The 14,664-nt window shown below is 45.0% G+C and overlaps 1 protein-coding gene across 1 annotated transcript in view; it reads right to left on the bottom strand.

Annotated features, from left to right (window-relative positions):
* Positions 1–7,411, bottom strand: part of LOC121576507 (TSC22 domain family protein 2) — a 61,547-nt gene extending 54,136 nt beyond the window's left edge. The window contains exon 1 of the mRNA XM_041889695.2: positions 5,076–7,411. Within this exon, the coding sequence (XP_041745629.1) occupies positions 5,076–6,718 (1,643 nt within the window). The 5' untranslated portion in view covers positions 6,719–7,411. The remainder of the gene's footprint in view (positions 1–5,075) is intronic.
* Positions 7,412–14,664: the final 7,253 nt, after the last annotated feature.

Raw genomic sequence — 14,664 nt, forward strand, 5'->3', positions numbered from 1 at the left:
CACTCACATCGGTAGCCATGAAGTGCTTTGAAAGGCTGGTCATGGCTCACATTAACACCATCATCCCCAAAACCCTAGACCCACTCCAATTCGCATAGCGCCCCAACAGATTCACAGATGACAATCTCAATCGCACTCCACACATCCTTTCCCACCTGGACAAAAGTAACACCTATGTGAGAATGCTATTCATTGACTACAGCTCAGCGTTGAACACCATAGTGCGCACAAAGCTCATCACTAAGCTAAGGACCCTGGGACTTAACACCTCCCTCTGCAACTGGATCCTGGACATCCTGACGCGCCGCCCCCAGGTGGTAAGGGTAGGCAACAACACGTCTGCCACGCTGATCCACAACACGGGGGCCCCTCAGAGGTGCGTGCTTAGTCCCCTCCTGTACTCATCTCCTTTGAGCAAGACAAAGGAGATGATCGTGGACTACAGGAAAAGGAGGGCTGAACACGCCCCATTCACATTGACGGGGCTTGTAGTGGAGCGGGGTCGAGAGTTTCAAGTTCCTTGGTGTCCACATCAACAAACTATCATGGTCCAAACACACCAAGAAAGTAGTGAAGAGGGCACGACAACACCTTTTTCCCCCTCAGGAGACTGAAAAGATTTGGCATGGGTCCACAGATCCTCAAAAAGTTATACAGCTGCACCATCGAGAGCATCCTGACCGGTTGCATCATCGCCTGGTATGGCAACTGCTCGGGCATCTGACCATAAGGCGCTACAGAGGGTAGTGCGTACGGCCCAGTACATCACTGGGGCCAAGCTTCCTGCCATCCAGGACCTATATACACTCGCCAGTGTCAGAGGAAGGCTCAAAAAATTGTCAAAGACTCCAGCCACCCTAGTCATAATCTGTTCTCTCTGCTACCGCATGGCAAGCGGTACCGGAGCGACAAGTCTAGGTCCAAAAGGCTCCTTAACAGCTTCTACCCCAAAGCAATAAGACTGCTGAACAATTAATCAAAAGGCCACCCAGACTATTTACATTGACCCCCCCTTTGTTTTTACACTGCTGCTACTCGCTGTTTACCCTCATTGTTGTTATTTTATTGTGTTCATTATTTTATTTTTTTTTACTTCCGTTTATTTTCTTAAAAAACTGCATTGCTGGTTAAGGGCTTGTAAGTAAGCATTTCACGGTAAGGTATACACCTGTTGTATTTGGCGCATCTGACAAAGGGAAAGAACTAGAGTGCATAGTTAGAAAAGGCCAATCAGAGCAGCAAGCCCACCAACCAATAGTAGGGTAGGGGGGTCTCAGCAGTGACACAGGGGCGAGGCTCACATGCGTCCGCTTTGTTAAGCAGAGCCACCACAGGGGCACAAGACTATCAATGCTGGGTCCTGGAGTGACCACATGATGGCATAAAGCCTGACTGTAGCTCAATCTGGGTTGTTGATGCCACCTTCACTAGTTCCTGGGTTTTCCTCTGAAGAGTAGCCCAGGTATTTATCTCAAGGGGAAAAAATATTTATGTGATAAATACAGGTTAAATAATTGATAATAATAATAATAATAATAATAAATAATAATAGATTGCATGTTAAGATGTAGTCCTATGTTATTGGTGGTTGAAGTAACATACCCTTTCCCCACTTGGTAAACAAATGTAGCATGAATTTAGTTCTATTTTAGCCCATCTTCATAGAACTTCCTTGAAATAGTACTACTTACTGAATTATCACCCAAATGTCATCGCTGTTAAAATAACTGCTAAGTGCATTCAGATTTAAGGAACCCGACTACAAAGTTAGTGTTAGTTTGACATTTGAGTGATTAGTGACTACACTAAGAACATCACAACAAGCTAAGCCTAGTACTCAGTCAGCGCCACACCAACTATGAACAATGTTTACTTGCTCCCAGAAACGTGTCAAGGATCCAACTACTAGCCCCACTAACCTCTCCATTGAGAGTCAGGCTGAGGGGATCTATCCGGGGAGTTGTAATTCAGTTAAAGACCAAGCCATTCTGTTGAATGGAGCCAATTTGTCCCAAGGGCATCCTCACTGGTTTATTTGGCAGTAGGACAGCATTGAGCATAGAAGATGCCAACCGATACAAGCTGAAGACTCAATCTCTCCCCAGTCCCACTCCTCCACCCAGCATTGTTTTAATTCAGACCAGAACAAAACAATGAGACTTGGCCCTGACCTGGTTTCATGTAGGAGTTTAAATTGTGTCCAGAACAATTTGTCTTTGACTGTAGGAGTAAACATGTCACTCCCTATAAAGACATGATTTGAGATGTGTTTCTTACATTTTGATATTATTGAATTCTCAGGAAGTTTTATATATTTTATCTGAATATTAGCTGATAACATAATAATCTAGGGCCTAGCTGGCTCTGCTAGCCTGCTATCTCCCCCCTAGTCTACACACAGGCTAGCCAACCAGCACACACTCCCAAGATTAACCAAACTTCAGCACAGGAACATTCTACACACGTGTTTCTGTGATAATCTATAGGAAGCCTCTGGAGATCCCCCAAAAGTAAATAAACAGTGAGAGTACAAGTCAGCAAGAACCAGTCTGAAATGTGAGCGATTTCAAGGACAGAGAAAATCCCATATGTCAACATCAGCAAGGGCAGGCCATGACAGGACTGAGCTAGACAGTTGACAGAGACTAGGACTCAATCCAGCCGTGTCATCTCATCGCTGACTGGAGCCCACATCCGTTGGCTATCACCGTCACCTCGACCTGTCCTCTCCACCGACACCCTGTCCTGGTCTGCTTCCCAAATGACACCCTATTCTCTATAGGAATCTGGTCAAAAGTAGTGAATAGGGTGTCATTTGGGACGCAGGCCTGACCTGCTGCCATCGTGGCTCCATGGTCGGTTACATAGGGCTAAGCTGATGTCACGGCCAACATCCGAGAACGATTATAAAATGGGCACGGGCTGTTTCCCCGATGACATCACACTGGCAACAACTTGCTCTGTCCATCTTCATTCCTCCCTCTTTTCCCACTATTTATGAGGTGTCATGCTAGGAAAAGATCCAGAGGAGGTATTCTACCCCATAGAGAACAAAACACAGGGCTACATGCTAGGAGAGTATTCACTTCAGTGAAGTGTCAGCTGCAAAACATAATTACTTTTAGTGTAATATATTTAAGAGCCCTCAACTCGAAAAGGAGGAGGGGGGAGGGGGTAAATAAGGGGTTCTGAGTGACTATAACGAAGTGGGTTGTTATCCAGTGTTTTAGTACGCACTAGGGCTGTCCTCGACTAGAAAAAATCTTGGTCGACCAAGAGCAGTCTGTTCTTTTGACCAATCGACTGGTCGACATTTTTAAACGTGCATTTTTTCCATATATAGACCCACCCTGTGTGTTTTATTCAAATCAACTATAAGTAAGCTACTGAACTTGTCTGATGCTTTAAGCACACTGTGATTACATAATTAAGACACACAAATGACTCAAAAGGGAGCCAGAGATCAAGATAGCCTAACCAGAAGAAAATAACACCGGTTCCCGAACCACCTCCTCCCGCTGCTGCTGGCCTTCACAGATTCTGCCATTAGCTTCCGAAGTTGCCGGTAATAGGCTACACGCCAGGGGTTGGCAACCTTCTCCATTCAGAGTGCCAATTTAGCCTACCATTTCTACCGATCTGAATGCTAGTTATGATTTTCAAATGCACATTTTCGTGGAACAATCATTTATTTTATAATAAAGTCTTCATATCTCAAAATCATTGTCATGTGATTAATAAAAACTCAAATGAAAACTATACAAATCTAAAAGTAACTTATAATACCATTGTCAACTATGTAAAAATAGCCTACATAAAGCCAACAAATAAAATAATTGCAGCCTGCAGGTAGAAAAGAAATCACATTGGCTGCGCATGGCCTGTCTGCAATGAACTTAAAAACATTGAATCAACTATCAACTTGGTCCGGCCCAAAGCTTGCACTAACAAACTTTCAACATTGTATAAAATATTCTGGACTCTGAGTTTCCACGCCAGTGAGCTCCAGACAGACACAGCTGTATTTGCGCAAAGGATAAGTAATGAGGTAGGCCTATTTTATGACGTTTCCATCGGGTCAGAGCGTGACATTTTTTTTCCAGAAATACTATCATATCCCCAAATGAGCACATTTATAAGCCTAAATTTGCGTGCAAGCCAGGTAGACTAGGCCTACTTCTATGCGTAATCAGGTGCGCGTCCTTACTCAACATTGATAGGAGCGCTCCAAACAAAACACAATGAATAAATTGACAAAACTCGTAAATGGAATGAAATAAACCAAAACTTGTTTCTCACAAGTGTAGCCTCGGTTGTGCGCTCTGCAAACAACAGGTCCACTCCGACAATGAGAACTGTAAAATAATAATAATAATAATAATAATAATATATTGAATGCATTAACAGAAACTACAGTAACCAAACAAACATTGTAGATTAGAAATTATTGGAATTAGCATCCACAATGGATTAGTCCACGGAGACAGGCGTCAATCAAGACACGTGCCATAAAAAAATTATTTTTTTGCAACTGCTCGACTAAATTAAAATAAAACATAAAATACAAAAATCAACCAGTCCACTAAAATGGGGTCAGCCCTAGTAGGCACTAATAAAAAAAAAACACCTTCAAAAATATTCCTTCCTCCATGCCAGTTCTCTCTGGCGCAGTGCTCCCCCCTGCCACCTTGCCCGCTGTACTCCCGCCCCCAAACTCCACATTTACCCTCCTAACACAACTGCGAGAGATGTTTTTACATACAAGTAAACATTTCCAGGAATAGCATAACTCACACTAGCCTTGGCAAGAGGAGGCCTTCACTACACAATGTCGAGTATGACCGCACTGCTGCAGAATGCCATGGGAATGCATAACATGATGGCAGTCTTCCAGATACTCCCTCAGTGCTACTCAGTTTTCCAACACTTTAGCTTTATTTTCATCTTAACATGATGCCTATTGAGTGTGAATGGTAAACACCCTACCTGGACACTACAGAACACAGATAAGGTTGAACATTGAGCTAGGGCCTCTGACTCCGACATTTGAAGTGAATTTGAAACAAATCTCTTACCCATCCTCATCTCCATCCATGGGAATGGCTATCCCGAACAGGCTGTTGACGGTGGGAGTAGCCAGCTGCAAGCTCTCAGGGATGAAAGGCCTCATGACATCTTTTCCAGGGGTGGCATTGGGCTGAGGTAGGGTGTCCGACCTCCTGCGGCTGTCATCCCCCTGGCTGGCTGTGGGAAGGCCCTGCCCGGCTGCTCCAGCTGTGGTCTCACCGTGAGCTACCTGGGCCAGGGGGAGTCCTCCTGTGTCAGGAGCCTGGCTTGGCATGCCTGGGGTGTTGTTGGTGGCGCTGGGCACTGTGGCAGGCACATTCTGTACAACGGAGGCGCTGCCCACTCCTCCTGACGGCTGAGGATGACTCACCGGCTGCTGTAGGGCACCCCCGGGCAGGAGAGGAGCCATAACTGCCCCGCTGGCTACCTGCAGCAACAGCCCCTGGGCCAAGGCTAAAGGACCGCCGTGCAAAGACCCAGCCAGCTCCCCGGCCTGAGGGGTTTTGCCAGACGAGGGGCCCTGGCTCGAAGGATGCCCCACAGAGAGGGAGGCCACGGGGAGGGTTTGAGGGCTGGAGCCCTGAGGCTGTAGAGGGGGTAAGTGCTGACTGGGGGGCATTCCAGACGGATGAGCGGAGTAGGCAAACTGCTGGGCCTGCGTGGGAAGAGGCATAAGGGGGGATTTTTGCAGCATGCCATCTTGGGGCACGCCATTGAGGCCAGTAGGGTGAAGTGTTTGGGGGACAGCGGGCTGCACGTTGACCTGGGACTGGGATACCGTCGCTGAGTACCCTGTGGGCTGTAAGGCACTCGCCCCGCTCCCTGTCTGGGGCTCTAAGCCGTAGCCTTGCTGCTGAAGCTCCGGAGGATGGCCATGGTGGAAAGTGTAGTAGCCACTATCACCCGCTGACTCCTGAGCCTGTGTGGAGAGGGTACTAGGAGCGACCACAGTGCCTCCTGTGGCCCCTAGCCCACTGTCTGCATTGTGGTCAGTGGTGACAGCATGTTTTATGCTATCCACAGTCCTGCTCATGCTACAGCCCTCAGAATCTCTCTCATAGAACTCTGTACATGTCCATCTGCCCCGTCTGAAGGGCTCTCCTGTACCGTGGTCAAGTTTAATGACCCTGAAACGTGAACTACAGCTTGTCGTCGTTGAAGAGCTAGGTGCCGCCGCGGGGGGCATCTGAGACACACTTGGGGAAACACTTGCAGCAGGGCCAGTGTTGACTGTTGTCGGCTGCTGGGTGGCCGAGGTTGGAATGGATGGCTGACTCACAGCTGGTACAGGAACACTCCCCCCTAAAAAGGGTGGGTTGACATGACTCACGCCTGTACTTCTAAAAACATGGCCCCCATTAAAAGGACCTGTTGCAGCCACTGGCTGCCCCTCTTGAAGTAAATGTAAGACCATGACAGCTGCCTCCGCTTCCCCTACATTGTTTAAAGTCTCCTCCGATGAACTTCTGTCACATACTCCAGGATCGGCCCGGGACACGTCGAATATTTCGGATGACACATCCTCGGTCCTGGATTCGTCCGGGTCGTCCAGACTCTCGGTGTCATCAGTGATGCTACTGGCCGCCACCTGAGCCTGTGTCACACTCGTGATCTGAAAACAACTCTTCTTCTTTGCTGGCATTTTTGACATGTTGAATATCTACGCTTGTCACTCAGGTGACTGTATTTCCAGATAAGTGTTTCGTCTGAGCTCAATAAGTTATAGCTATTAGCTAGCTACCTAAAGAATTCACAGATTATAACAAGTATGCGACATATTCCTTGCTCCCTTCTCCTGTTGCAGATTGTGTCTGTAAAAACGAACGAGCCCACTTCGTCCGAAATCGGACAGGGTAACGTTAGCTAGTCTCTGTGTGACAAGTCTCCCGATCCCACCGACTCCTCTCCTCCGGTTCTTCCGAACCTGGCCTCCTGCGTGCGTTATTGTCCCGGCCCCGGAGTTGCAAGCAGCTCCCTGTTGCAGTTACCGCTCACCAGCTGCTACCGACACTTTAGTCTGAGGCGGGCTCCGTTCTTCACCACTCTCCCTTTTAGCTAGCTAGCTAATGTAGCTAAAAGCTAACTAGCTAGCCAAATAATAGCTATCGGTGTCGTTAGTTCGATCCCTACCTAGAAACAAGCCTGTACGACATCATGTAAACAAGTCCATATCCTCTTCCAAATCTTCACATTGAATCTATATCCTCCGACAGACAGAAATGGCTTAATTTAAGAAAGTTTATCTTCCTCGTCCTCAGGTTCTCTCACTCTTTAGAGCTGCTGCTATGACAGAAATGCACTTACTAGCAGCAAGCTAACTGCCGCTCTGCTCTTCCTCTTACCACTCGACAAGATGGCAAAAAAAACGCACTGCACTCTGGGAGGGTTGCGCATTGATTTACGTAAATCATTGGAGATTTCGGATGGGATACGCTGATTTGCTTTTATTATCGTAAAAATTCCTGAAAACATTAATTTAAGGTCAGGGGTTAGGCAGTGTGGTTAAGGGTTAGGTTTAAAATCAGACTTTAGGAAAATAAATGGTAGAAATAGGTGGGGTTTATGACTTTGTGGCTGTGGTAACTAGTGACGACCATTCTGAAGGGACACACCAAACCACAGATAGAACAACATCTTTGACTATGTTGTGCTGTATTTGGACACACTCTTTTCACGCAATTTCAATACAGCTACGACCTGCAGGTTAGGAGAACATTTTCCCTAACCCTAATCTTAACTTCCGGTTGTAGCTGTATCGAAGTGGCGTGAAAAGAGTGTTTCTCATCTCAAACCAGTGTCTAATGCTGCGTTCACTTGCTATCGGAAACTCAGAACCTCCAAGTTAAAATAAACATTCTTTACGAAGAGCACAGGCGTCAAACTCAGTGGAGGCTGCTGAGGGGAGCACAGCTCATAATAATGGCTGAACGGAGCAAATGGAATGGCATCAAACACATGGAAACCATGTGTTTGATGTATTTGATACCATTCCACTCATACCGCTCCAGCCATTAACACAAGCCCGTTCTCCCCAATTAATGTGCCAACAACCTCCTGTGGTCAAACTCATTCCACAGAGGGCCGAGTATCTGCAGGTTTTCACTCCTCCCTTGTACTTGATTAATGAATGAAGGTCACTAATTAGTAAGGAACTCCCCTCACCTGGTTGTCAAGGTCTTAATTGAAAGGAAAAACCAAAATCCTGCAGACACTAGGACTTCCATGGAATGAGTTTGACACCCCTGGTGTAAGCTTCCTATTGGTTGATTCTGATACTTACCAAGAAACTCGGGATCATTTTTCTACAACGAGTAAGCACGTCCGAAATTTCGGAGTTTCCTAGTTCCGACAAGCACATGAATGTGGCATAACTCTGACGTTTCTGACTTGCTTAGTCGCTGTAGAAATGCCGCGTTCACATTGTGTTGGAAACTCTGAAATGTCCAATTTGCTAATCTAGGCGGAAGATTCGGATCCCGAGTTTTCCACTTGGGAGGTATCAGAATCAACCAATAGGAAGCTCTATGCAAATAACTTACATTAATTTAAACTCGGAGGTCCTGAGTTTCTGACATGACGTGAACTCGGCATCAAACACTGAGCTATATGTTGGATCTCAAACAAATGTTCTCTACTGAGCCACTTAAGACTCGGAGTTGTGCAAGCTAGGCTCATGAAAATGTGTGCCACAATCAGTGGAGGCAGCTGAGGGGAGGACGGCTCATAATAATGGCTGGAACGGAGCAAATGGAATGGCATCAAACACATGTTTGATGTATTTGATACCATTCCACTCCAGCCATTACCCCAAGCCTGTTCTCCCAAATTAAGGTGCCACCAACCCCCTGTGGCCACAATGAATCCAGGTATGATGATTCAGCTTGATGTCAATCTTTAGTTCAATAGATAAATGACTCATGACCATGATTCACGGATCAAGATGAATGTAATAATTTTCTTGAATGAGTCATATTTTCAGTCAATGAGGTTTTCCAGATATATTTTTTTATATTGTAGTTTTTTTTCCCATGCAGCCTGATTGGACATATTCATTATAGATATTGCAATGTTAAAGCTATGAAAATGCAATATAGATCTAAAGATTATAATTATTTTATCAACCTAATATGGCACACATCATTTAGATTAGGCCACCCCACTAAGCATTTGACTGGTGCAGTGCAGACCGGCCTTGATTTCTCAACGTCCCCGGACGTAGATTTTTGGTCCAGTTCGGACCAGACTAAATCTGAACCAATCATAGACGTCCACAGATGTCCGGTCTATATTTGGCCCAAACTTAGACGTCCAGATTTGGTCCGGACCGACCTTGATTTATCCCAAACATAGACATCTATAATTACATAACAGACATGGAAATTCTTTACATATTTAATCATATTTAATAGTTTTTATGTAAATATTATTTGATAAACTTTTTATTTTGTAATAGCTAAATGAGTGCAGATCAAGTCTTCATATCATGTATTGGATTTTTGCCCTAAATTGATGAAAAACAGTGTTGTCAACAAGCTAGCTAGCTAATGCTATCTATCCAGTGTGTGTTTTCATTTGAATTACACCTACTGACTCTGGGTTGTTTTTCACCAACGGTGACCCAAGAGGAGGCTTTGCATGCAGAGGTGGCAGTGGGCCAGCTTTTTCATTGCTCAGGAAGATACTTCTGAAGTAAGGAGAGAATCTGCAGATGTCGGAGACGCCCTGATGACATTCAGCTGCCTACCTACCTGCCTGCCCTTGGACATGCTGACCTGGCCACCAGTTCCGACCACCACCTCTGACCACCACTTCCGCTGACCATCTAGCTATGAGCTTCCAGATCCTCTCATGACCACATCTGCCCATCTGCTGGAGGCTTCAAGAAGCACATGCTATAAAAGTTTGATAAAGTCTTATTATTAATTATGATAATTGGTTCAGATATCCACACCAATCATAATGTTTTATTTAACCTTAATTTAATAAGCAAGTCAGTTAAGAACAAATTCTAATTGACAATGATGGCCTACCCCGGCGACAATGGGCCAATTGTGTGCCGCCCAATCACGGCCTGGAATGGAACCAGGGTCTGTAGTGACGCCTCTAGCAGTGAGATAATAATAATATGCCATTTAGCAGACGCTTTTATCCAAAGCCACTTACAGTCATGTGTGCATACATTTTTAAGTATGGGTGGTCCTGGGGATCGAACCCACTACCCTGGCATTACAAGCACCATGCTCTACCAATTGAGCTACAGAGGACCACGAGATGCAGTGCCTTAGACCACTGCGCCACTCGGGAGCCCATCTAGTTTGTAGACATCTGTTTCACAAGTTTGGACAGCACAGCAGAGTAGAGTAGAGTACAGTACAGCACAGTAGAGTACAGTACAGTACAGCACAGTAGAGTACAGTACAGTACAGCACAGTAGAGCACAGTAGAGCATAGCACAGTACAGTAAAGTACAGCACAGCACAGCAGAGTAGAGTACAGTACAGCACAGTAGAGAACAGCACAGTACAGTAGAGCACAGCACAGTACCTTAGAGAACAGCACAGTAGAGCACAGCACAGTACAGTAGAGCACAGCACAGTACAGTAGAGAACAGCACAGTACAGTAGAGCACAGCACAGTAGAGTAGAGAACAGCACAGTAGAGCACAGCACAGTACAGTAGAGAACAGCACAGTACAGTAGAGCACAGCACAGTAGAGTAGAGAACAGCACAGTAGAGCACAGCACAGTACACTAGAGCACAGCACAGTAGAGCACAGCACAGTACACTAGAGCACAGCACAGTAGAGAACAGCACAGTAGAGCACAGGACAGAACAGTAGAGAACAGTACAGTACAGTACAATCCAATAGCACACTAGAGTACAGCACAGTAAAGAAAAGTATAGTGTACTGTATTGTACTCTACTTTACTCTAATGTACTCTACTAGGGCAGTGGGCCTAGCGGTTAAGAGCGTTGGGCCAGTACTTGAAAAGTTGCTGGTTCAAATCCCTGAGCTGACTAAATTAAGAAGCTGTTGATGTGCTCTTGAACAAGGCACTAAACCTTGTAAGTTACTCTGGGTAAGAGTGTCTGCTAAATGACGACTGTATATTCTATTGTACACTACTTTACTGTCCAATACACGTATTGTACCGTGTTCTATTGTACAAAACTGTGCTCTACTGTGCTGTTCAAACTTGTGAAACTGTGATTTGTTTGGATCTGGTCCGCACCGACCAAATCTGCAGTTGTTTGGGGGTGGTGCTTTTTTTTTTTCTTATCCAGAGTGACACAATCAGTCCATTCAACTAAGGTAGATAAACAACAACATATCACAGTCATAGCAAGAAAAAAATAATCTGTAACCGTTACTGAGAATGTTACTGTAGTTGAAGTGGTCTGTTGGTTCATTCTGTAGGTTGGACTACATTGAACATCATTGCTGCCAGTTTTAAAGCTTTTGAAAAAGCTAACATAATTGCATGAGATAGATGGGAGCAATAATATATATTTTGTTGTAGTCCCGTGTGGCTCAGTGTAGTCCCATGTGGCTCAGTGTAGTCCCGTGTGGCTCAGTGTAGTCCCGTGTGGCTCAGTGTAGTCCCGTGTGGCTCAGTGTAGTCCATTGTGTCTCAGTGTAGTCCTGTGTGGCTCAGTGTAGTCCTGTGTGGCTCAGTGTAGTCCAGTGTGGCTCAGTGTAGTCCCGTGTGGCTCAGTGTAGTCCCATGTGGCTCAGTGTAGTCCCGTGTGGCTCAGTGTAGTCCTGTGTGGCTCAGTGTAGTCCTGTGTGGCTCAGTGTAGTCCCGTGTGGCTCAGTGTAGTCCCGTGTGGCTCAGTGTAGTCCCGTGTGGCTCAGTGTAGTCCCGTGTGGCTCAGTGTAGTCCTGTGTGGCTCAGTGTAGTCCCGTGTGGCTCAGTGTAGTCCTGTGTGGCTCAGTGTAGTCCTGTGTGGCTCAGTGTAGTCCTGTGTGGCTCAGTGTAGTCCCGTGTGGCTCAGTGTAGTCCCGTGTGGCTCAGTGTAGTCCCGTGTGGCTCAGTGTAGTCCCATGTGGCTCAGTTGGTGGAGCATGCCATTTTCAACGCCAGAGTTGTAGGTTCGATTCCCACGGTGGACCAGTTTGTTAAAGTATGAAACTTGTATGCACTCACTATTGTAAATGTTGCAATCTTCAGTTGGCTCCTCTTTCCTATTAAGAGGTGTGAAAAGTTCTTATTTTTAAATAATGCATACTTAATTGAGAATGTATAGTGGTTGAAATATTGGCCAATCAATGACCGAAAAATACTTTTCAATGTCTGTAAATTACATATTTTCAACTTCCGGAAAATATGTATTTTTACCTTTCATTCAGCACCTAAAATACACCTGATTTCAATGTCTAGAAAATTTGTATTTTTAATGTCCGGAAAATAACTATTTTCTATGTCTGGAAAATAAGTATTTTTGACGTCCATATAAGACGTCTTTTCAACGTCCATCTAATACTTTTTTTTGCCTAAACTTTCATTCAGCGCCTGAAATGCATGTGATGTCAGCGTCTGGAAAAGACGTCTAAAATATCATTTTGCCTACTGGGACGCTACTGCCTCAGTCAATCAAGTCATTTTAAAAGTCTGTTTTTCTAACTCATTGGAATGGCTGCAAGTTGCCACAATGTAGCCTAGTTAGACCAATGTGATTTGATATGGTTAAGTAAATTAAATTATTAAACATCCAATTTTATAAGCAAATATGATGACACACCACCACAGTCTATAGACAGGAATACTGTCCAAATGCAGTACTTGTGGTGGCAACACGGACTCCAAATCTGCTCCAAATAGCCATAAACATTTTCTCCATTGCAAAACAAAAGTTTTGTGGCCAAAATCTGTGATATTCATCTGAAGCGAATGAAAAACGGATTTTACTGCAAAAACAACGGTAGGCCTAGTTTAACTTTTCTGATGTATCTGAATATAGTCAGACTTATGCAAAACTTGCCCTGATGAAGCATAATGGTCCTTATAGTTGATATTGGAAGAAAATAACATGTGTTTGAATTAGTTGTCGAGAATATGGAGTGAGACTTATAACATGGTGGTCCCTGCGGCTGTCAGTCCAACATCTTCGCCATATAATATATTTAATAATAATATGCCATTTAGCAAACGCTTTTATCCAAAAGCGACTTACAGTCATGTGTGCATACATTTTTACATATGGGTGGTACCGGGGATCGAACCCACTACCCCGGCGTTATAAGCGCCATGCTCTACCAATTGAGCTACTAAGGTCGCACTAAGGTTTCTACACTACCCCTTTCCTACACACAACGTGTCAGCACACTTCGCCTGGACCAATGGGATACACTTTCGATGGCCTCATATCAGCGACACCGACACTTCTGACATTGATGTAGCAAATTTGGGGGGCAGCCATACCAGGACTTGAACCTGGGGTCCCTGTGACTGTTAGTCCAACACCTTGACACCAAGACATCTGAACCTCTTAACAAGTAGGTGTAGGTGTTGAAGGTTGCTACAGTATCTAGTCTAACCAGTGCTTTGCAAGTGGTCTTTAATCTTGTGAACTGCATGATTCTAGCGCCTGTCCTCGGATAACCAAGCAAGAATGGTATACAGGTCTACCGCTAATTCAGTTGTTCAGATGTCCTCAGGCAATGTGGCATGGAAGTGGTTGGCACAGAGCCACGTGGCTCTGGGTTGGACTAGAAGGACCTCATTGATTATAGCTGTCAGTTTTTCCTCAGATGTTGATTTACTGTATTTTGTAAAATGTGAGTGAAAGGTAAAGACAGGCCATTCTCAGCTTTATGGACATATTATAAGTGTCACGACTTCCGCCGAGGCTGCCTCCCCTCCTTGTTCGGGCAGGCTTCTGCGTTCATCATCACCGGCTTACTAACCACTGCCGCTCCATATCTCATCATTCCATTTGTCTTGTCTTGTCATGGTTCTAATCCCCTCATTAGTCCTTGTATAAGTGTTCCCTCTGCCACCTTTGTCCTTGTGGGTGATTGTTTTATGTGAGTTGAGTGTAGCTCGGTGGCGCTACCCGTACCTTGTATTGCCGGGTTAGATTATTCCCCTGTGCCTGTATTTTGTTGTCGCTCTCCAGCGCAACTGTGTACGACGGAATAAACTCTGTATTCGGTGATTTACCCTCCTGCGCCTGACTCCTTCTAATCACACTCATCACAATAAGCACGCACGCGCACACACACACACACACACACACACACAAATGATCAGGCATCCTGCCAATGAATTTCCCTGTCTTTCCCCTCCAATGCACAGAATGCAGTGTAGCATTCCGTTGGGTGCAGTAAACCAGTATAGAGATCAAATGTTTAAAAACCATATGCTTCACCTGTCTGAATTAGGTGATATTCAAGTTGTCCAAATGTTTTTATGATGAATATATTACATGAATGGATCCATATAAATAGCTGAATCAGATATAGTGTTCTATATCTACGCATGGATCTTGTATCTGTCATGGAACAATTATAGACCAAACCAACTGATTTCAAGTTAATATCTTTTCCAGATAGATGGTGTATGTTGTAATAATAATGACTGTGACGTGTATACG

The sequence above is a fragment of the Coregonus clupeaformis genome, chromosome 11 (genome assembly GCF_020615455.1).
Source record: "Coregonus clupeaformis isolate EN_2021a chromosome 11, ASM2061545v1, whole genome shotgun sequence".
Taxonomy (NCBI): Eukaryota; Metazoa; Chordata; class Actinopteri; order Salmoniformes; family Salmonidae; genus Coregonus; species Coregonus clupeaformis.